The sequence below is a fragment of the Dermochelys coriacea genome, chromosome 3 (assembly GCF_009764565.3).
Source record: "Dermochelys coriacea isolate rDerCor1 chromosome 3, rDerCor1.pri.v4, whole genome shotgun sequence".
In the NCBI taxonomy this organism is placed as follows: Eukaryota; Metazoa; Chordata; order Testudines; family Dermochelyidae; genus Dermochelys; species Dermochelys coriacea.
The window spans coordinates 152,490,422-152,512,935 of NC_050070.1; the positions used below are offsets into that span (position 1 = coordinate 152,490,422).

General features: G+C 42.4%; 1 protein-coding gene across 1 annotated transcript in view; it reads left to right on the forward strand.

The window, feature by feature from the left end:
* DNAH8 (dynein axonemal heavy chain 8) overlaps window positions 1-22,514 on the forward strand; it is a 617,537-nt gene that overhangs the window by 85,244 nt on the left and 509,779 nt on the right. The window contains exons 9-11 of the mRNA XM_043511607.1: window positions 6,789-6,902; window positions 15,034-15,141; window positions 17,168-17,269. Coding sequence (XP_043367542.1) covers window positions 6,789-6,902; window positions 15,034-15,141; window positions 17,168-17,269 — 324 coding nt within the window. The remainder of the gene's footprint in view (window positions 1-6,788; window positions 6,903-15,033; window positions 15,142-17,167; window positions 17,270-22,514) is intronic.

The following is a 22,514-nucleotide window of genomic DNA, read 5'->3' on the forward strand; positions in this document are numbered from 1 at the left end:
AACTCCCACTCAAACTCCCCTGTTTAGAGCTCTGTTTGCTAGCTCCTGTGCCGCTGCAGCTGTCTGGATTGTTTATGTCTAACATAAATGTCAGGAAGCTAAAAGTGCTATGTCTAGCCTGCTTGGCCTTCCTTTCCCACATAGTGGGAAAAATTGATCAATTCTGACACATAATTCAGTGACCACGTTTTCCATAAACAGACAATGAGGAACACGGTTAAATCAACTCTTCCAGGAAGCAGATTTTTGTATAATCCACCCAAGCGTTTTCAAAAACGGTTTTCAAAAAGAAAATGCCATCAATTCTGTTCCCGGGGAGGGCTCAGCCCAGGCTCACTGACAGATGTTTTTCTCATGTCCTGGAAGAATTACCTCCTGCAAGCCTTCCCTCTGATTTCTTTACTGCTCAGAGTCTTATTCAAAATAAAATGAGACCATGCTAGCTACATCCTTATAGTACTAGTGTGGCCTCCTCACCACTTGTACTTGATCCTACTAACCTTGTCGATTGAGCCTCTGTCTCTCCCATTAGATCCAGACATAATCTCCTGCAACCAGGGGCATCTGCTTCATCCCAACCTCCAAGGTGTCTAACACTGTGGATGCTTCATGGCTGATACCCTTTGCACATCCTGCTTGAAGGATGTACAAAAAGTGCTTCTGAATAACAGAAAACTCTAAGCTAGAAACACTGCCCTCACTAAGTGGAAGTGCGTCTCCATTTGGTCTTGTAGGAAAGATGAATCTCCAGAGTAAGCATTCTGCACCTCGTAATGGACTATCTTCCAGGTCTAAAAAAAAGTTTGGCTATTAACTCAATCAGGGTGCATCTGGCAGCTATTTCAGCCTTTCACGTCTGGGTGGATAATAGATCCCTTTTCTCCAATGCCAGCATCACCTGATTCCTAAAGGGTATGGCCAAATTGTACCCTCAAATACGAGACCCCATCCCCCCTTGGGATCTGATTTTAGTCCTAACAGAATTGATGGTACCTCCCTTCAAACCCCTTGTAACTTACTTTCTTCTCTGTGAAGATGGCATTTCTGGTGGCAATTACCTCAGCCAGAAGGGTGAGTTAGTTGAGAGTTCAGGTGTCAGAACCCCCCATATACAGTTTTCCATAAAAATAAAGTTTATCTCTGCCTTCACCTGACATTTCTTACAAAAGTAGTCTCTAATTTTTGTGTTAAACAAGCAATCTATGTACCCACATTTTTTCTGAAACTCCATACACTTAGAGATGAGGAAAAGCTTCACTTCTTGGATGTAAGAAGGGCTTTAAGTTTCTACCTGGAACATGCTAAATCTCTACAGATCCTCTACACAACTCTTTTTAGCAGTTGCAGAGAGAGGTAGGGGCCCTCCAGTTTCCATTCAGATAATCTCATCCTGGATCTCTTGTGCATGGTCATCACTCCACACTTTCATAGAATCATAGACTTTAATATCAGACGGGACCATTATGATCGTCTAGTCTGACCTCCTGCACAAGGTAGGCCACAGAATCTCACCCACCAACTCCTGTAACAAACCCCTAACTTATGTCTGAGCTACTGAATTCCTCAAATCGTGGTTTCAAGATGCAGAGAATCCTCCAGCAAGTGACCCGTGCCCCACGCTGCAGAGAAAGGCGGAAAATTCCTTCCCGATCCCAAATATGGCGATCAGCTAAACCCTGAGCATGTGGGCAAGACTCACTAGCCAGACACCCAGGAAAGAATTCTCTGTAGTAACTCAGATCCCACCCCATCTAATGTCCCATCACAGGCCACTGGGCATGTCTATTGCTAATACTCGAAGATCAATTAATTGCCAAAAGTAGGCGATCCCATCATATCATCTCCTCCATAAACTTACCAAGGTTTGTCTTGAAACCAGATATGTCTTTTGCCCCCACTGCTTCCCTTGGAAGGCTGTTCCAGAGCTTCACTCCTCTGATGGTTAGAAACTTTCATCTAATTTCAAGTCTAAACTTCCTGATGGCCAGTTTATATCCATTTGTTCTTGTGTCCACATTGGTACTGAGTTTAAATAATTCTTCTCCCTCCGTGGTATTTATCCCTCTGATATATTTATAGATAGCAATCATATCTCCTCTCAGCTTTCTTTTAGTTAGGCTAAACAAGCCAAGCTCTTTGAGTCTCCTTTCATAAGACAGGTTTTCCATTCCTCGGATCATCCTAGTAGCCCTTCTCTATACCTGTTCCAGTTTGAATTCATCCTTCGTAAACATGGGAGACCAGAACTGCACACAATATTCCAGATGAGATCTCACCAGTGTCTTGTATAACGGTACTAATACCTCCTTATCTCTACTGGAAATACCTTGCCTGATGCATCCCAAGACCTCATTAGCTTTTTTCACGGCCATATCACATTGGCGGCTCATAGTCACCCTATGATCAACCAATACTTTGAGGTCTTTCTCCTCCTCTGTTACTTCCAAGCAATGCATACCCAATTTAAACAGAAATTCTTGTTATTAATCCCCAAATGCACTTTTCACTATTAAATTTCATCCTATTACTATTACTCCAGTTTACAAGGTCATCCAGATCTTCCTGTATGATATCCCGGTCCTTCTCTGTATTGGCAATACCTCCCAGCTTTGTGTCATCTGCAAACTTTATTAGCACATTCCCACTTTTTGTGCGGAGGTCAGTAATAAAAAGGTTAAATAAGACTGGTCCCAAAACTGATCCCTGAGGAACTCCACTAGTAACCTCCTTCCAGCCTGACAGTTCACCTTTCAGTGTGACCCATTGTAGTCTCCCCTTTAACCAGTTCCTTATCCACCTTTCAGTTTTCATATTGATCCCCATCTTTTCCAATTTAGCTAATAATTCTCCATGTGGAACCGTAACAAATGCCTTACTGAAATCGAGGTAAATTAGATCCACTGCATTTCCTTTGTCTAAAAAATCTGTTACTTGCTCAAAGAATGAGATCAGCTTGGTTTGGCACGATCTAACTTTTGTAAAACCATGCTGTATTTTGTCCCATTTACCATTGACTTCAATGTCCTTAACTACTTTTTCCTTCAAATTTTTTTCCAAGACCTTGCATACTACAGATGTCAAACTAACAGGCCTGTATTTACCCAGATCGTTTTTTTTACCTTTCTTAAAAATAGGAACTATGTTACCAATTCTCCAGTCATACAGTACAACCCCTGAGTTTACAGATTGATTAAAAATTCTTGCTAATGGGCTTGCAATTTCATGTGCCAGTTCCTTTAATATTCTTGGATGAAGATTATCTGGGCCCCCCGATTTAGTCCCATTAAGCTGTTCAAGTTTGGCTTCTACCTCAGATGTGGTAATATCTACCTCCATATCCTCATTCCCATTTCTCATCCTACCATTATCCCCAAGCTCCTAATTAGCCTCCTTAAAGACTGAGGCAAAGTATTTGTTTAGATATTGAGCCATTCCCAGATTATCCTTAACCTCCACTCCATCCTCAGTGTTAAGCGGTCCCACTTCTTTCTTTGTTTTCTTCTTATTTATACAACTGTAGAACCTTTTACTATTGCTTTTAATTCTCTTTGCAATGTGCAACTTTACATGGCTTTTGGCCTTTCTCACTTTATCCCTACGTGTTCTGACCTCAGTAAGGTAGCTTTCCTTGCTAATCCCTCCCATCTTCCACTCCTTGTAGGCTTTCTGCGTTTTCTTAATCACTTCTCTGAGATGCTTGCTCATCCAGCTTGGTCTACAACTCCTGCCTATGAATTTTTTCCCCCTTTCTTGGGATATAGGCTTCTGATAGTTTTTGTAACTTTGACTTGAAGTAATTCCAGGCCTCCTCCGCCTTTAGGGCCACAAGTTTTTCAGTCCAATCCACTTCCCTAACTAATTTCCTTAATTTTTTAAAGTTAGCCTTTTTGAAATCAGAACCCCTAGTCATAGATCTATTTTTGTTTATCCTTCCATTTAGTTTGAACTGAATTAGATCATGATCGCTCAAACCAAGTTCGTCCTCACTGCTCACGAAAACCAAATCTAAAATGGCATCCCGTCTTGTCGGTTCAGCAACTACTTGATGAAGGAATCCATCAGCTATCGTATCCAGGAAAATCTGAGCCCTATTATTATTACTAGCTCTTGTCCTCCAGTCTATATCTGGGAAGTTAAAGTCTCCCATGATCACACAATTCCCATTACTATTTACTTCTTTAAAAACATTAAAGAGGTCTCTATCCATATCCAAATTGGATCCTGGTGATCTATAGCAGACCCCAAGCACTATCGTAGGAGAGGCTTTACTAGTTTTCTTCCCCAATGTGATTTTTGCCCAGACAGACTCTGTCTTATCCATTCCATCACTTCTTATTTCTTTACAGTCTACCTCATCATTGTTATAAAATGCTACTCCACCACCTTTGCCTTTATTTCTGTATTTCCTAAACAGCACATACCCTTCAATACCTGTACTCCAGTCATGACTACTATTCCACTATATGTTTCTGTTATCCCTATAATATCTGGTTTCACTTCCTGCACCAGTAGGTCTAGTTCCTCCATTTGTTACCTAGGCTTCTCGCATTGGTGTACAAGCATCTTAATTTTTGCTGTTTGGCTTCGCTCACATTCTTTACCCGATTGGTCACAGATATTCTACCGCCAATATTATCTATTAGATTGATATGTACACTGCCTTTCTGCCTTATGTCCATTCTCCAACCCACAGCTGTATCCTTTCTTACTTTGTTTTCTTCCCTCTCAAAGAGAATCTGGTGTGGAGATTACCTGGACATCTCCCAACCATCTCCCCTGAATTCCTAGTTTAAAGCTCTCTTGATCAGTTGTGCCATCCTCCATCCTAGAAGTCTGTTTCCCTTCCTACTAAGGTGAAGTCCATCCTGAGAGAACAGTCCTCTGTCCATGAATGCTTCCCAGTGGCCATACATCCCAAAGCCCTCTTTATAGCACCACTGCCTGAGCCATTTGTTGAGCATCATAATCTTGTCACACCTTTGTTGCCCTTCTCTAGGAACAGGCAGAATCCCACTAAAGATAATCTGACCCTCGATTTTCTTAAGCATCTTCCCCAGCCTGGCATAGTCTCCCTTGATACATTCCAGCAAGAATCTAGCCATATCATTTGTTCCCACATGAAGGGCAATCAATGGATTCTTTCCCGCTCCTGCTGGGATCCTCTTCAGCCTCAGGTCCATATCCTTTATCTTAGCACCTGGCAGACAGCACATCCTTCTGTTCTCTGGATCAGCTCTTGTTACAGGCCTGTCTATTCTTCTCAGTAATGAGTCCCCAATCACGTAGACCTGCCTTTTCCTGGTGATGGTGCAATTTTCCAGTCTATCCCCTGTTCCGTCTGGTCGCAAGTCCTTTCGATTTCTATTGTCCCTTGCAATCCTCTGCAACCCATCCCGTATCCTCCTGGGGCTCATATTTGGTGTGGTTATCTCCATTGACTTTTGCCTTCTTCCAGTAGGACTATCTGCTCTACTCTTCCTCTCACCTTCAGTGACCTCCTGCTGTGCCCCTTCTTCATTTTCCAACTCTGCAGACCTGTTCCTGAGCTCTATTTCTCCTTCACTGGCCCGTCCTTTCCTTTGCCTGGTTCTCTTAGTCACATGCTTCCACTGTCCACCTTCTTCACCCAGCAGTATCCCCTCAGAGTTCTTCAGTCTTGCTTCCATCTGCAAGTCTGAGCTTTTCCCTTCAGCCTCCTCATGTGTTTGGTCCATCATCTGCTCGAACCCCCTTCTAAACTCAACCAGAGTCTCCACCTGCATCTCCAATCCTCGGATCGTCTCTTCCGCCAACTCTATCAGGTGGCACTTCATGCAGATGAAATTCTTTTCAGGTACCCCTTCCAGGATCATGTACATGCCACAGCTTCTACATCCAGTCATCTTCACTGTGTCTTCCACTATTTGGGTCACTCCCACTGCTGCCTCTGTGTCTGTCATAGCCTTCTCACCTAAGTCGTATTAGTCGGGGAAACACAAACCAAACCAAACCATCACTACCCACAGCAAAACAAACCCCCAACGAGCACAAAAACACTGCCAGAACACCACACACTCCCTTCACTAGCCTGTCTGTTCCTTTTCCCGGCTCTTATTCTTCCCCCCAAACTCCCTTTACAAACTCCCACTCAAAGTCCCCTGTTTACAGCTCTGTTTGCTGGTGCCTGTGCTACTGCAGCTGTCTGTGCCACTGCCTGACTGGCTGGCTGGCTACCGTTATAGGACCCCTCATTATGTCAATTCCCATCAGTCCAGAGACAATGCCAGTTTCAGATGGGGTGTCTTGCAATAACTGTTAAGATAGATTCCGAACCCAGCTCCCTGTGTGTTTGCTTCTGAGTCACTTACAGTGGAATTGACATGTGCAATCACTTGAAGAAGAAAAAACAATTACCTACCTTTTTGTAACGGTTGTTCTTTGAGGTGTGTTGCATGTGTCCTTTCCAGGACCTAACCAACCTACCCTCGTATTGGAGTCTGTCTGATACAAAGGAACTGAAGAGGACAGGAGTGGCTCCACTCTCTTCTATCAACACGCAATAGTGCACGGCAAGAGAGGGCACTCGAGCCACTCCAACAGGTACTGCTGAGGGAAAAAAAACTCCAACTTCTGTGCACAGGGCACACACACCCACCTACAGTTGCATGGACATGTGCAATACATCTTGAAGAACAACAGTTATGGAAATGTAGATAACCATTTTTTACAAATGTGTACATTCTGCACATCTATACATTGGCAATAATATATTGATATGGATGAAGTTTTTGTAGTATTTTTCCCTCTAGATGTGGCGAGAGTTGGATGCCAGAATCACAGATACTGCAAATGAATCAAAAGATAATGTGAGATATTTATACACACTTGAAAAAGTATGTCAACCGCTTTATAACTATGATCTTGTAAGTATACCTTTTGTGATTCTCAGTATACAGTTTAAATAGTCATGCAGAATGCATAGAAAAACAGTAAACTTTAGGATAGAAGTAATCTTCTTTGTGGGATGTTCTACTTCAGAAAATATATTTTTTCTAAATTTTTGTCTAACTTGTTATTTTTAAACCATTAATTTATTGGATTAGATGCAATGAAATATTAATTACTGTTCCTTTGCATAGAAATTAAGTCTAAATTCCTATAGGGTCCAAACATTTTTTAAATTTGTATTTTGTTAACAATTGTGAAGGTCCATTTTGTCTTTCTTGGAATAGTATATACTTTTTAAGGAGCTAAAACAGAAAACATTTATGTACACTACAAAGATCATATAATTAAATTCAGCATGTGCCAACAATAACCATACAATTGTATCCAAGAAACCACAGTTTCTCTAATACATGATGTGATGGGTTGGATCACAGAAAACCCCTTGGGATCTCCCAACTGATGTGCTGAGACTATTTCTAACCTGTTTTCCTTGCCAGTTTGAGCCAGACACGCTAACCTGTTACAAACCCAGACCCAGGTCTGAACCATGTCCCCCAGCAGCTGCAGGCTTAACTGAAAACAGCTTAAGAAGTGTTCCTGTCTCTAACACTCAGATGCCCAGCTCCCAGTGGGGTCCAAACCCCAAATAAATCTGTTTTACCCTGTATAAAGCTTATACAGGATAAACTCATAAATTGTTCGCCCTCCATAACACTGATAGAGATGCACAGCTGTCCCGCCCCGCCGCCCCCCCCCGACCTGGTATTAATACATACTCTAAATATGTTAAATAATAAGTAAAACGTGATTTTATTAAATACAAAAGGTAGGATTTAAGTGGTTCCAATTAATAACAGACAGAACAAAGTGAATTACCAAGTAAAATAAAATAAAAAACGCAAGTTTAAACCTAATGCAGTAAGAAAGTGATTTCGATGAAATCTCTCCCTCAGAGATGTTCCAGTAAGCTTTTACAGACTAACCTCCCTCTAGTCTAGGTCCAGCAATCACTCATACCCCAGTGGTTACTATCCTTTGTTCCAGTTTCTTTCAGGTATCCTTTGGGGGTGGAGAGGCTATCTCTTGAGCCAGCTGAAGACAAAATGGAGGGGCCTCCAAGGGGCTTAAATAGATTCTCTTGTGTGTGGAGACCCCCTTCTCTCTCCTATCCAGAATTCAGCTCCAAGGTGGAGTTTTGGAGTCACATGGGCAAGTCACATGTCCATGCATGGCTCAGAACTTTACAGCTGGCAGCCATTGTTCACATGCTACTTTAAACATCCTCAGGTAGACTTCTTCTGTGGATTGAAGGCTTCCACGATCCATTGTCCATTAAGTGTTTCTTGATTGGGCTCTTAACTTGCAAATTTCCTTTCTAAAGAAGCTGACCAAATGCCTTACTAAGGCTACTAAAAACAAACAAGTACACAGCTAATATTCATAACTTCGAATACAAAATGATACATGCATACAAATAGGATGAATATATTCAGTAGATCATAATCTTTACAGAGATGTGTTACATGGCATATGTAGCATAAAACATATTCCAGTTTTGTCATATATACATTCATAAGCATATTCCCATAAAGCATTATGGGGTGCAACATCAACATGAAATATTTGTTCATTTTTTAACAAATATTTTAAGGCTGCCTAAGAGTAGCAAGATAGGGGCAGAAAACGTTCCAAGATGGTGTATTTAAGAGGGAGGTGGAGAATTCATATATGAGCACATACAATGTAATCATCAGAAGAATATAATTTGAAAAGTACCTTTTTTGTTCCCATTGAATTCCAGATTTCTTTCTACTTTTGCAGATTAGTTAATCTTGTTTCTCATAGTAACTCTTTACAGGCAGCTAACAGAGTTCTGTGTTTAGAAGAAGAAACAACCTCTGTGCCTGAAACACTCATTTCAGTTAACATGGACAAAAAAGAAATAGCAAGTGATTCTAGAGGATTCACAAGCCTTCTAGTAAAGAAATATATTCATCATGTTTGATTCAGTCCCGTCAGTCTGTCTATGAATAAGATTCTGACACCTAAGCAATTTTATTGAAATTCACAGCTTTGCCTCTCTGCCTTTATTCCTTTTTGTTCTAGTTGGGAGGATATGTCAGCTAAGGTATTTGTAGAGCCCCCATTATTGTCATATTTGAGCACTTCATAATACTCTGTGAGGTAGGGGAATATCTGCATTGTACAGATTGGAAACTGGCTTGTCTGAAGTAACGCAGGAAGTTTTTAGCAGAGTAGGGAACTGAACCTGAGTATCCAAAGTTGCCGGCTCGCATCCTAACCAGTCTTCTTTCTCATACAGTTTGTCGTGTCAGGTTTCCCTCTTCCTCAGACAGCAGGCATGGAAGCTGGTCAGTCCATGTATAAAATTCAATTTCTTCCATGCCACTATTAGAGGAGGTTTTGTCTAACTGTTTGGCCCTTGGGCCCAGAACATTCCAGTTTCTTTTGGCCAAGGAGTTATCTGCCCAGATTCTCCCATTTTGAGAAGTACACAAGCCGGATGCAGGGGTTTCTGTCCCATTCTTGTCCTCTACTTCAAAAGAGTTCTGCCAGCCATGATTTGAGATAGAAACTCCCAGGTCCACACTTCAGGTCATCCCATCTCCTCTGTTCAGTGGACCTAAAAGATACACACTTGCCATCATATCCCCATCTGTTAACATTACCCAGGTCTTTCAGTGTCTACTCTCATTTAGCTCAGGGACAAAATCAATCACTAAGTTATGAATCGTGGATACCTAATCAATTGGGAGACAGAGAGCATAAGGAAATAATGCATTTAGGAACATAGATAGCAAGGTCTTTCTTTTTCAAGTTTTATCAAACTCTCTTATCTTCTGTAGCCAGGTGTAAGAGGAATGCAAATGTTCATAAATTCCTGCTGACTCATTGTGATGTGCAGTTTGTTGATTCTACCCAGGATGTAAAGAAGTAGGATTGTCTCCTTGGGTGAGATAACTAGGTCTGGGATTAGAGGCTCTATTGTGAAATTGTTAGAAACAATTTAGCCTGGAGGAGAAAGTTTAAATTGAGCTTTGTTTGGTATTTTTATTTCAAGTGACAAAAGAAGACATTTAGGAAGAGGGGTGAATTTGGGCATTAATCCAGAGTATGTATGCTCTTTTCTAGAGTGTGGTAAGGACTCAGCTTTTCCTGGCAGGGTCCTTTCCAGTTTCTTCCTTTCCAATCCGGTAGATCTTACAGCTCATGGACTGAGTGAACCTTATCCTGAAGGGTTGTTTTCATCTTTATTTTCTTCAAAGATTCCTCCTCCTTCTGTGGTATTCTTTCTTGAAAGATTTTCTTTCTCTCCCTTAGCCTTTCATAAACCAGTTATGTAATGGTGCTACTACACTTTGGCTACTATGGTCCTGAGCTTCTTTTCCTACTCATCTGATTGTATCAAAATGATATTCCCATTTTGGTCCCCATCTTCTAATACAAAAAACCATAACTTTTCTTGGTGTTAGACCCAGAGACAGATGATCCTTTTAGATGTGTAGTCTTAAAAATATACTGGTATTCCAGCACCCCACAGTCTTGTTTATCACCCTAGCTGAAGTAGCGTATGTAAATAGATAGTGGTGAACACCTGGACCCATACAGTTGGACTTCTCCTTATCTTCCCTCTGCATCTGGATAGAGCCTCACCTTGTTTACATCAGAGTGGTTTAGCTTATGCAAAGAATACTTCATGGAGGATTTCAGAAAAATGGAGCTTACCGCTCCCTGTCTTCAAGGTCGTGTGATAGCAACGTAGGTCTTCAACAGTTGATTAGTTCACCATAGTTCACTTTTTGTTCTTATATGCCTAATAATGAAACTTCATCATGTCACAAGTGCTAATAGTCTCAGGATATGACAATATCTTGGCATGGAACTTTAAAATATCTGTCTTTTATATTTGCAAAACTGTCAACTTGCTTTGTCTGTTGCTGCTGACTCAGTTTGACTATTTGATTTTTCCAAGCCAAGTAGTCAAGCCATCCTTTGGGGTAACAATGTATGTCCATAAAGACTGTTACCAGGGAGAATGGGAAAAGGAGGCACAACCAGAGAAAGTTACTCACTCTTAATCCTGTTTATCATAGTTCTCTGTTCTCTCATGTGATATCCCTCCTTCCTCCCAGTTCTTTTAAGTAACTTACAGTTTTCCTTCTTTTTAAGTTTTCACTGAGAGGAAGTGGGTGTATTGGGGCTTATATACTATCTATGATAGATAGATCTTTGCCTTCTGTTTGGTGGAGCCATAGTGTTACTATTAAGGGCTGTTGCTGTATGGAATGGGACAAAAGAGGACTGCCGCAAACAGGATTAACAGTGAGCAATCTTCCTTCTGCACCACAAGGAATCACCAAGTGGTGCCAAGTATCTTGCCTTCAAATTCACAGGTACATGTGAACATGAGATTTAGATTGTCACCAGGGTTTCTTCCCCAGGGTGCCCCTTAGGCCCTGGGCTTAGCCCCAGCACTCACTCAGGCCTCTGATCTGTGATGGCTGGGTGTTTTCCCATGCCAGGTCCACTCAGAAGGGGTTCAGCCAGAGGGCTGAGCCCAGATAGTCCACCCCTTCCAGTGTTGTCAGTGAACTGAAGAAGGGGAATTAACACAAATGAATTATCCCATGACTGGTAAGATTCTTTTCCTTCAGCGAGCTATTGTTGAGCTGCAGTCCCCAACTAAGTTCACAGGCAAATATAGAGGAATAGTCACCTCAAAAAATGAATCAGGATCAGACCCTCCCTTCTTTCAAGGAGAGGCTAGTGATTAGCAGCCATCAGAGGAGCCCCTGCCTTGTCAGCCTTCTCTCCAGGAGCTGAGGACTGGAGGTTTCCTCAGCTTTCCTCCTTGGTCTGCCACCAAATGTGCTGGGTTTTCCCCCTTTTGAGCTCTTTCCTCCAGGTCCGACATCTTTCATAGGTGTGGTGGGGTGGAGCCACCTGAGTCCACATTAGCTCATTAACCCTAAATTGTGTAGTGTGATGTTTTGTATACCGCATTACACTGTTGTAGAGTAGATTTCCGAATGGTAGCCGTGTTAGTCTGTATCAGCAAAAACAATGAGGAGTCCTTGTGGCACCTTAGAGACTAACAAATTTATTTGGGCATAAGCTTTTATGGGCTAAAATCCACTTCATCAGATGCGTGGAGTGAAAAATACAGTAAGCAGTATATATATTACAGCATGTGAAAAGATGGGAGTTGCCTTACCAAGTTGGGGGTCAGTGCTAACAAGACCAAGTCAATCAAGGTAGAAGTGGCCTATTCTCAACAGTTGACAAGAAGGGGTGAATATCAACTGAGGGAAAATTACTTACCTACATGCCTCCAGCTTTCATCCAGAGCACGTCACACAAACGATTGTCTGCAGTCAAGTTCTAAGATAAAACCGCATTTGCTTCAATCCCTCAGACAGAGACGAACGCCTACAGGATCTCTATCAAGCATTCTTAAAACTACAATACGTACCTGGTGAAGTGAAGAAACAGATTGACAGATCCAGAAGAGTACTCAGAAGTCACCTACTAAAGGACAGACCCAACAAAGAAAGTAATAGAACGTCATTAGCTATCACCTATAGTCCACAAATAAAACCTCTCCAGTGCATCATCAAGGATCTACAACCTATCCTGAAAGACGGTCTCTCACTCTCACAGACCTTGGGAGACAGGCCAGTCCTTGCTTACAGACAGTCCCACAACCTGAAGCAAATACTCACCAGCAACTACACACCACACAACAAAAACACTAACCCAGGAACTAATCCCTGCAACAAACCCTGTTGCCAACTCTGTCCGCATATCTATTCAAGGGACACCATCATAGGACCTAACCTCATAAGTCTCACCATCAGGGGCTCGTTCACCTGCACATCCACTGATGTGATATATGCCATCATGTGCCAGCAATGCCCCTCTGCCATGTATCCGGATAGTCACTATGCAAAAGAATAAATGGACATAAATTAGATATCAAGAACTGTAATATTCAAAAACCAGTTAAAATAAAAACCTAAGATAACTAGCTGATTGCCCTGCTTTCTCAGTATGAATCAGGAGGTCTCCCCTGTTGCACCCTCCTCCTTGTGTTTCCTTCCGGTATCCAACTTCCTCACTTATCTCAGGGCTTAGGTCTCCATCCCCTGGTGAACTTAGTTTAAAGCCCTCCTCACTAGGTTAGCAAGCCTGCCTGCGAAGATGCTCTTCCCTCTCTTCGTCAGGTGGATCCCCTCTCTTCCTAGCAATCCTTCTTCCTGGAACAACATCCCATGGTCGAAGAATCCAAAGCCCTTTCTCTGACACCACCTGCATAACCATGCATTTACTTCCACAATTCGATGGTTCCTACCTATGTAGTAGAAGGATTTTATGTTTGTGTTTTGAATAAATTAGAATGAAGGATAAAGAATAATAATGTAGCATGTATTAAATGTATTGATTTGACCATATTCTGCCAGCCACCATTTCTGAAAGCAGAAAGGAATGGCCTACTGTGTCTTTGGTAAAGATGCATCAGCCAGAATCTTGTGTCTGAAGTTGATTTCAAGGCAGTAATAGACCTTTAGGGTCACCACTCTGTTATAGGTTAAAAATTAGCATTTTGAAAAAAGTGAAAGAATGCAATGATTGTTTTTTCCTGCATTGCAATTTGATGTTCCTGTTCAAATGTTCTGTATGAATCTATCCTGTTTTGTGTGTGAATGAGGAATGTGTGTGTTAGAAGGTAAGTGTGAAGGACATCACTGGACCAGATGTTCTAGGGAGGAATCAAGGACAGACGTAAAGTCACCAGGAGATTGCAACACACCCCATTGATATGTCAGAGGAGGGCAGATTGATGACTCTAAAAGAGAAGGCAGGCACCTATCAATGGGGACAAGCTCTGATCAAAACTAGCATGGGATAACTCCCTGAGAGACTGATGAAAGAACAAGATAAAGAATAAGGAGAACAATTTAAGAAAACAAGCACTCGTCAAACGGCGATTGATTACAGCATGACAGTGCAAAACTCATTGGTCCCAATGAAGGAAGATCACTATATAAATAGGGTGCTTTGCCATTAAACTTTGGGTTGGTCGTGCCAAGACTTCCCCAGAGCATCATGTCGCGACCGACAGAACCTGGCTCCTCCCTACCTGCGATCAACCTAGCTGGCCCCTAGGTTGCTCCTGACTCTGGACTGGTAACTATAACATTGACTGGCGGGATAGTGTGTGTGTGTGTGTGTGTGTGTGTGTGTGTGTGTGATTGAATGTATATGCTAATTGTTGTAGCTCCAATAGACGCGGTGTATTGCCTTTTCCCCTGAAAAAAGATCCTGGTGCTTCTTTTAAACATAACGCCTGGGCCTTTTCCTTAAACAGGGAGGATGGATGAGAACATGACTTGCGCCTCAAACTCCTTTATCCTTCTTCTCAAAGCCACATAGTGTGCAGTGACCCACTCAAGGTCATTCTTGTTAGTATTATTGGTGCCCATGTGGAGAAGTAAGAAGGGGTAGCAGTCCCAGAGCTTGATCAGTTTCAGCAAACAGCCCTTCACATTCTGAATTCTAGCTTCAGGCAAGCAGCATACTTCTTGAGTTTCCCGGTCTGGATGGCAGATGACTCTATCCCCCTCAGAAGGGAGTCCCCGACCACAATCACGCATCTCCTCCTTTTGGGAGTGGTGATCATCGAACCCCCATCCCTGGGACAATGCATCCCATGCCTTCTAGTTGATGGGGTCGCCTTCTGATCCCTTCCCTCAGATAACTCTTCCAAACCATTCTCCACCATAGTACCTGTGCAGAGAGCCTGAAAATGGTTTCTTACCTCTATCTGCATTTGGGGTATATGGGATCTCCTCTTTCTTCTTCTGGAGGTCACATGCTGCCAGTTTTCTTCCCCATTCTGCACTGCCCTCTCTGATTATTCAGCATGCAGTGCCTGCAGTACCAAACGCTGACTTCTGTGCAAGATGTGACATGTTTTTTAAGACTGATAGACATGAAGAAAAATGTAATTTAGAAGTTGTGAATAGGAAACTTGGTAAGGGGAGAGAAGCTCACATCATTTTCTTTAAAATGTCTTTATTTTAGGTGTCTATGGCACATGGAATACAAAATTTGATTAATGCTATAAGAATGATTCACAGTGTTTCAAGGTATTACAATACGTCAGAGAGAATGACATCATTATTTATAAAGGTACGCACATTAATATCAAGGCTTCATTTATATAAACTGTGATGAAAGCAAACAGCTCTGAATATGACATTGCAGAAACACTTGCTTTACTTCAATCAACAGGATATCTTGGTGAAAAGTGGTAAGGATTTTACAAAGCTGTGATGCCCACTACTAAATATATAACACTTCTGTTTTCGTTCTATAAAACAAATCAAGCATAAAGAAAACATCAGGCACTGCAACTGCAATTTGTTTCTTATAGTATTTTATATAGGCTCACAAAGGTCTAGATTATGTCATCTTTATATTTAGTAGTCCCTTGCTCCACAAATACTATTTAACATGCAAAAAAGGAAGGAACTGTAGTGCTTCATGATGGACAAAACAGGTGGCAGATCCAAGCATAAGTGTTCTCTACTTCTTATCCTATGGGTCTGCTACTGTCCTCTAACTTCTCTCTCAGAACTTGTCTATGTCTGGCCAAATGATACCCCCTTGTCAGGATACATTATCCAGCCTCTCTAGGGCTCTTCCCAGGTTCTTTCACAGGGTTATTCCAAAACTTTTCTCAAACTCTTTCTTTGTGGAGACCCAGAGCCCTGGCTTCTAGTTTCTCTAAACAAGTAGTAGCCTAGAATACCCCATCTAGAACTTCTGAGTTTTACTAGTGTGGCAAAACTCCGACCTTGTCTCAGTGCATCCCACGTTTCCTGGCAGATTGAGCTAGCCTGAGAGGCTCACTGTGACCCTCTATGTAGCCCTTCTCCCTCTAGAGGCAGGGGTCACAGCCTACTGAGCCATTTTCATCATAAGCGAGCAAGGGCGGTGAGGAGAAGCCACCCTCCCTCGCACAGTCTCTGTTGTCTCCCAGTCTCAGTGATTAGTCGGGGAGGGGAGGGGTGAGCCCAGGCCCTCCCTCTACTCTGGCTCCAGCCCAGGATCCTGATAGTAGCAGCTATAGTAGCTGACTTTTTAGAAACAGGACGAGTACGATTCCCTGGGCCACTTCCCCACAGCAGCCTCCACTTCTTCAATATCTGCGTCACCCTTACCTTCCTTGTGCCTGATAGGGTTTGTACTGCTCCGTTTCTCCAGCAGCCTGGCTTCCTCTTACAGCTCCTGACACACATGCCCCCACCTGACTAACTGGGAGGCTTTTAACTAGTTTTTTAACTTAAAACCAGCCTGTGGTTAGCTTCAGGTGTCCCAATCAACTTAGCTAACTTCCTTGCTTTCTGGAAGGATCTTAATTGGCCCCAGGTGTCTTACTTGACCAGGAGCAACTGCCATTTTCTTACCCTGGTAACAAGGATTTGTTTAGCCTGGGGCTAATATATCTATCTCCCACTACTTTTCTATAGCCATCTGGTCTTGTCCCGTCAAACTAGCTAAAACTCAAGTAGAGAAGACACCACATTTGTTTTCTCAGGACATTGCCCTTCACCCATGGATGCGCCCTGCACGCACGGATGCAGCCATTTCTAGTTGGAACACTGGATAGCCTCTGTGTATGTATGTTTAAAACATATAACAAACATGGTGTCTTCTGTTCTTGAGTTTCTGCTAGTGACATTCTGTGAGTATCTATATATTTTACACATACGTGTGGGTGTGGGTATGGTGTGTGTAGATAGATAAACACACCTGTAAGAATGATGCATGACTTCTAGTGGAGGTCCTGGCTCACATGCTACACAGCTACCACATGAGTAAAAATTCTCAGAACTGTGGTAGTTCTGCTTGTCTCATGGTGGGAAACTAAGATCCAGGAGTGAGAATCCTGTTAGAGTGATATCTTGAGAAGCAGAATTATGAGCAAACATCTTTTCCTTTTATGCCTGAGACCTGTTCAAATATTATATGAGTGTTTAGAAGTATCTAAAATACTGTACTGTACGTAAATCACATATGTTAGGATATTTAACGTAATTGTGATGGAAAAGTTCCAATTGCAGGTATATAATTTTGTTTTTTTTTCAAGGTGTAATACAAACAAAATTTTGGAGATCATTAACAAAGTTTGTTTTTCACTTATATGTACTAGGTTACAAATCAAATGGTTACAGCGTGTAAGGCATATATTACCGACGGTGGTTTATCTCGTGTATGGGACCAGGATACACCTGTAGTAATTAAAAAAATTCAGGTTTGTATAATGGTATTTTGTTGTTTTCACTGGTTTAGATCACCTTCTGATATGGGTTCTTATTTCACCTAGTAAGCACTGGCTTGTAGGACTGTACTGAGTCCATCATTTTTATTAGAAAAGTATGCATTGCTTTGTAATATAAATTTTTCCAGATTTCATATTAAATAAAATATTCAAAGCTTATTTATTACTGTTAAAAATAAACATATAACACTATAGGATTTAAAAGAGAGACAGTCCCACTATTTAGAGTGTTCAATCTAAGGTAATCAGTCAAAGAACATGAAAGCAACAGACAAAGGAAAAAGGATGATATTTAAAACAAGTAAAAATAAGTAATTACAGCATAGGGAGCTAATCATATAAATTCTGATATTTTTAAATAGAAGTTGGGAGTAGCACAGAATGTGCAACTATCAGAGCCATGTCAGTCAAGAGGATTTAGAGGGACAGGATGGTATACAGGAGGAGGAATGTTATTCCAGGAATCAGAAGCAGTATGAGATAAGGCACAAAGGCGAGAGTGACAGCAGTGTACTAATGGAGGAATGAAGCAAGAATGGTCAGAGTGCTGGTCTGATAGGTGATAATGAGATGTAGGTAAAGGGAGAGTTTTAAAAATGATGAAGAGTTTCGATTTTATGTAGAAAGAGACAAGGAGCCACTGAAAGTACATTAGAAAGTGAATTATATGGTAAGAGCAGCAGGAGAGTAAGATTATTTTTGCTGTTGAATGTTGGATAGATTGGAGAGGAGATGGTCAATTGTTTTGATGAAAAAACTATATAGCAAAAAAACCTGAGTTTTGTCAGACTAGGGAGAAATTTTGGAAATGTTAGTGGGAGAAGCAAAAGGATTTGGTGAGAACCCGGTGAGGAGAGAAGGAAAGGGAGGAGTAAAAGAATTTAAAGGTTGAGAGAGGGAGTGTGCATATGTGTGGGGGTGGAGGGACTGTGTAGAGCACCAAAAATTTAACAACCTGTCAGAAGGTTGGGCTCCCTGCTTCATGGGTAATAATATAAGTTTGTCCTTTGTAGAAAACCAGTTTGCAGGTTAAGACCAGAATTTCCCTTTATCTTCTGTTGATCCCCTTTTCATGATCAGTGATAAGTATTTAATGAGGTGGGACCTAATAGTACTCCACTCCACTTCAATTTGCATTGCTTTTTATCATTATTCTAAATAATCCTACTTCTTCAGCTAGGTTTTACTCTCCTTTGAGTGCCTGTACATTACATTTTAGATGTATGTGTACTCAATGCACTTTAGTCAGAGACCTTTTCTAGTGGATAGTGGATGTGGTAGTGTATGTGGGGTAGTGGATGTGGCCTGGTGTGGTGGGGCGGTGCCCCACCCCCATGCCAGATTGGGTGACAACAGGCCAGAGCGGCTGCGCAAGGTGGCAGCCAATCAGGGAGGGCCTGTTAGGGAGCCAATCAGGGCCAGTATTACAGTCAGCCAATCAGGGCTAGGCTAGGACCTATATAAAGGCTGCCCAGCAAGGGAGCAGGCAGTCTCTCCCAGGCCTTCAGATGGTGAAGGTCTGTCTCCTGTGTGAGGAGACTAGCACCAGGGACAGCGCAGCGCAGCGCAGCGCAGCGCAGCGCAGGCGGGGGTAGCAGAAGGGAACTCTCGCCCGGTATCTGCTGGGCTGTGGGCCCTGAGAAAAAGGGCCTAAATGGTGCAAAGGGGCCGAGGGGGAAACGGCTGAAGGAGAGAGACATTCAAAGAGAGAAGAAGAGCAGGCAGGAAGGCTGCCGCCAAAGGGTCCCTGAGTTGGGAACCAGAGTAGAGGGCAGGCCTGGGTCTCCCCATCCTTGCACTTCCACCTGGCTGTTAGGAGTGCCCATCACGGACTGCACCAGACCCCTGCCAAAAGGGGTTAGACTTTGGGGTGTGGTTGGCCATTGTGGCTGGGGCGAAGAGAAGGACTGCTGATAACACCAAACCCCCAGAAGAGGGTGACACTGGAGCAGTGGGCACTGCCAGAGGGCAGTGTCCTGAAGAGGATGCCGCAAGCTGGGAGCAACGCGGGTTGAGACGCCAACGGAGGGCGGGAGACGGATGGGACACCACCGGCAGAGGGCGCTTTGCATGAACTGAACTAATTCCCTGACTGAGCAGCAGGAGGTGCTGCGTCACACCGGGATGTCCTTGTGATGCATCAGAGGGTATAAAGAGCAGGGCCACACTGACTCCCTCTCATTCTTTCTTACTGCCTGTGGAAAGTACTGGAGATCCCCACTGCTTTTTGAGCTTTGTCATTTCTAGCCAGCTTTACATGTTGAAATTGTATATAGTTGTAGATACTGTTAATAGTTAGTATTAGTTTAGTGTTAATTAATTATATTATATTATTATTATTTTCATTTTTCCTTCTGAGTGTTGCTCCTGGAGTCTCTCTGTTTACAATGCAGAGATCTTCAGGTTTCAAACTAAAGTAACACCTGCAACTAATGGGCATTAAGTTGCTTGTTTTGTTTAGGAGAGGAACATGTTAAAGATAAGTGCTCCAATTGTAAGTCTTTTCTGTCAAGTATGAAGAATGAGAGAGATTCATCTTATGGCGTACCTGTTAGAAAAGGCAATGTGCCCCTCAGAATCTGATGACTTTGTTCATGAGAGCTGAAATCTCTGCCACCCTGTAAAGAATGACCTTTGGGCTACCTCTTCTGCATATAAGGGAGAGACTGGGGGAAAGAGATGGTTATCTTGTCCCCGATGCTTCCTTGAAACCAAAGATGCTTGCTATTTCCTCTGAGTCAGACTCAAGACAAAAGAAGTTTTTCTTTTCAGCTCTCAAAGGTGAGACATCAGACGGAACTATACATTCTCTGGTACTGACTTGGGTGCAACATAAGAACAACGATGACCTCTGGTACTGTTAGAGGTGGCACTGTCAGATCTGGCACTAATGTCTCTGGTGCTTTCGAGACTGGCACCTTCTTCATTTCACATGATGCTGTCGACCCCGCTATTTAATTCTTCAGAACTGTCGAGATCAATGTTGTGTACTTCAGCACCAATACCATCTACTTTGACTTGGGGGCACTTCATTCTATCTCCATACCTACAATGCTTCAAGCTTTCTTAGTTGCTAAGGACTTAATATGGCTCTCAGTACCAGACTCGCCACTGCAGTCAGTATTGGTCGCAGCCATGTCAGCTAATGTAGTTTCACTATACCTTTTATGGGTTTCAGAGTAGCAGCCGTGTTAGTCTGCATTCGCAAAAAGAAAAGGAGTACTTGTGGCACCTTAGAGACTAACAAATTTATTAGCGCATAAGCTTTCGTGAGCTACAGCTCACTTCATCGGATGCATTTGGTGGAAAAAACCAATTCTCTATTCAAGCCTAAATTAATTGTTAATTGGACACAAATCAGACATCAAGAATTATAACATTCAAAAACCAGTTGGAGAACACTTCAATCTCTCTGGTCACTCGATTACAGACCTAAGAGTGGCTATCCTTCAACAAAAAAGCTTCAAAAACAGACTCCAACGAGAGACTGCTGAATTGGAATTAATTTGCAAACTGGATACAATTAACTTAGGCTTGAATAGAGACTGGGAATGGATGAGTCATTACACAAACTAAAACTATTTCCCCATGGTATTTCTCCCCCCCACCCCACTCCCCACTGTTCCTCTGATATTCTTGTTAACTGCTGGAAATAGCCTACCTTGCTTGTCACCATGAAAGGTTTTCCTCCTTTTCCCCCCCGCTGCTGGTGATGGCTTATCTTAAGTGATCACTCTCCTTACAGTGTGTATGATAAACCCATTGTTTCATGTTCTCTGTGTGTGTATATAAATCTCCCCTCTGTTTTTTCCACCAAATGCATCCGATGAAGTGAGCTGTAGCTCACGAAAGCTTATGCTCTAATAAATTTGTTAGTCTCTAAGGTGCCACAAGTACTCCTTTTCTTTTTGCGTATACCTTTTATGGTTCTGCCACCATTGCATGCTCCTCAACAGTCATTGGTACTGGTAACTACTTCTACATCAGTACTTGCTACATTGGCTCCAGTACTGACGATAGTGCTGACAACATTTCTGTCTACATCTCTGGTACCACATATTTCTTTACTCAAACTGCTGTTGCTCCAAAATTTCCAGAGAACTGTAATATGTCTTCATCTAACTCTAGCATCAGCTGGCCAGCTTCACCTGTTATGTCATTTAGATCTTGCTACTCACCTGCTCAATCCTCACATAGATGTACTGCAAGGACATGATACTTGGCCACTTCTCCCATGTGCCTCCAGACAAGTCTGAGATTCATCTAGAGACTTCTCTGCCTGGTGCTCATCACCTTGGTCTGTGGTTCCCTATAACTTCCCATCCTGACCCTATTGGGCCATGGGATGCCTCTCAAGATGTGAGCTTGGTGTCTGCCTCTTGACCCATATCTAAATCACTGTGCTCTGCTCCATCTTCTGCTACATAGGAAGCACCTCCCCTGGCTTCTGCGCAGGTGTCCCGCTTAGAGATCTTGGAAGAGGTGAGAGACAGATGAAACCACTGTCAAACTTCCTCTTCATCTTCACCAGATGAGGTGATTACACCAGAAACATCCTTGCCACCTGGTGGATTTTAAAACTTTTCAGGATTTGATGAAGTGGTGACATTCACATTATGGCTATAGGCCAAGGTTGTTTAAGTTGACCCTCATAAACTCCTGAAAATATTTGAAACCTTGGCTCCAAAATGCGTGGCTCTTCTGATCAATGAAACTCTTCTCAATTCTGCTAAGACTTTATGGCAGAACCTGGCCTCCCTCCTGCTGGTATCAAAAAGGGCTGACAGTTGCTACTAAGTGCCCTCCCAAGAGGGTTATTGTTTTGTCATGCATCCTTCCTTGTATTCTCCTGCGCTAATGGCTGTGAATGAACATACCAAAACAATCACAGACAAAGTTTAACCAGAAGATAAAGAATTGATTAAGTTAAACCTGTATCGGATTTCGTGCCATACAACAGCCAGTTAGGAAATGGGAGTCTCAAACTATCTGGCTCTTCTGGCAAATATGTTTATTAATTGGAACTCTATCTCAAAATTTGGTGATAAATTGCCTGAGGAACTTAAGGAACAATTTCTTGCCATCATAGCTACGGGTCACTTAACCACATTGACTCAGTGGTCATGGCTTTTAAATCTATGGCTACAGACATATCTATAAGCCATTCCTCCTGGCTTCAGGCCTCAGGGATTCCTAGAGAATTTCAAAACACAGGTGA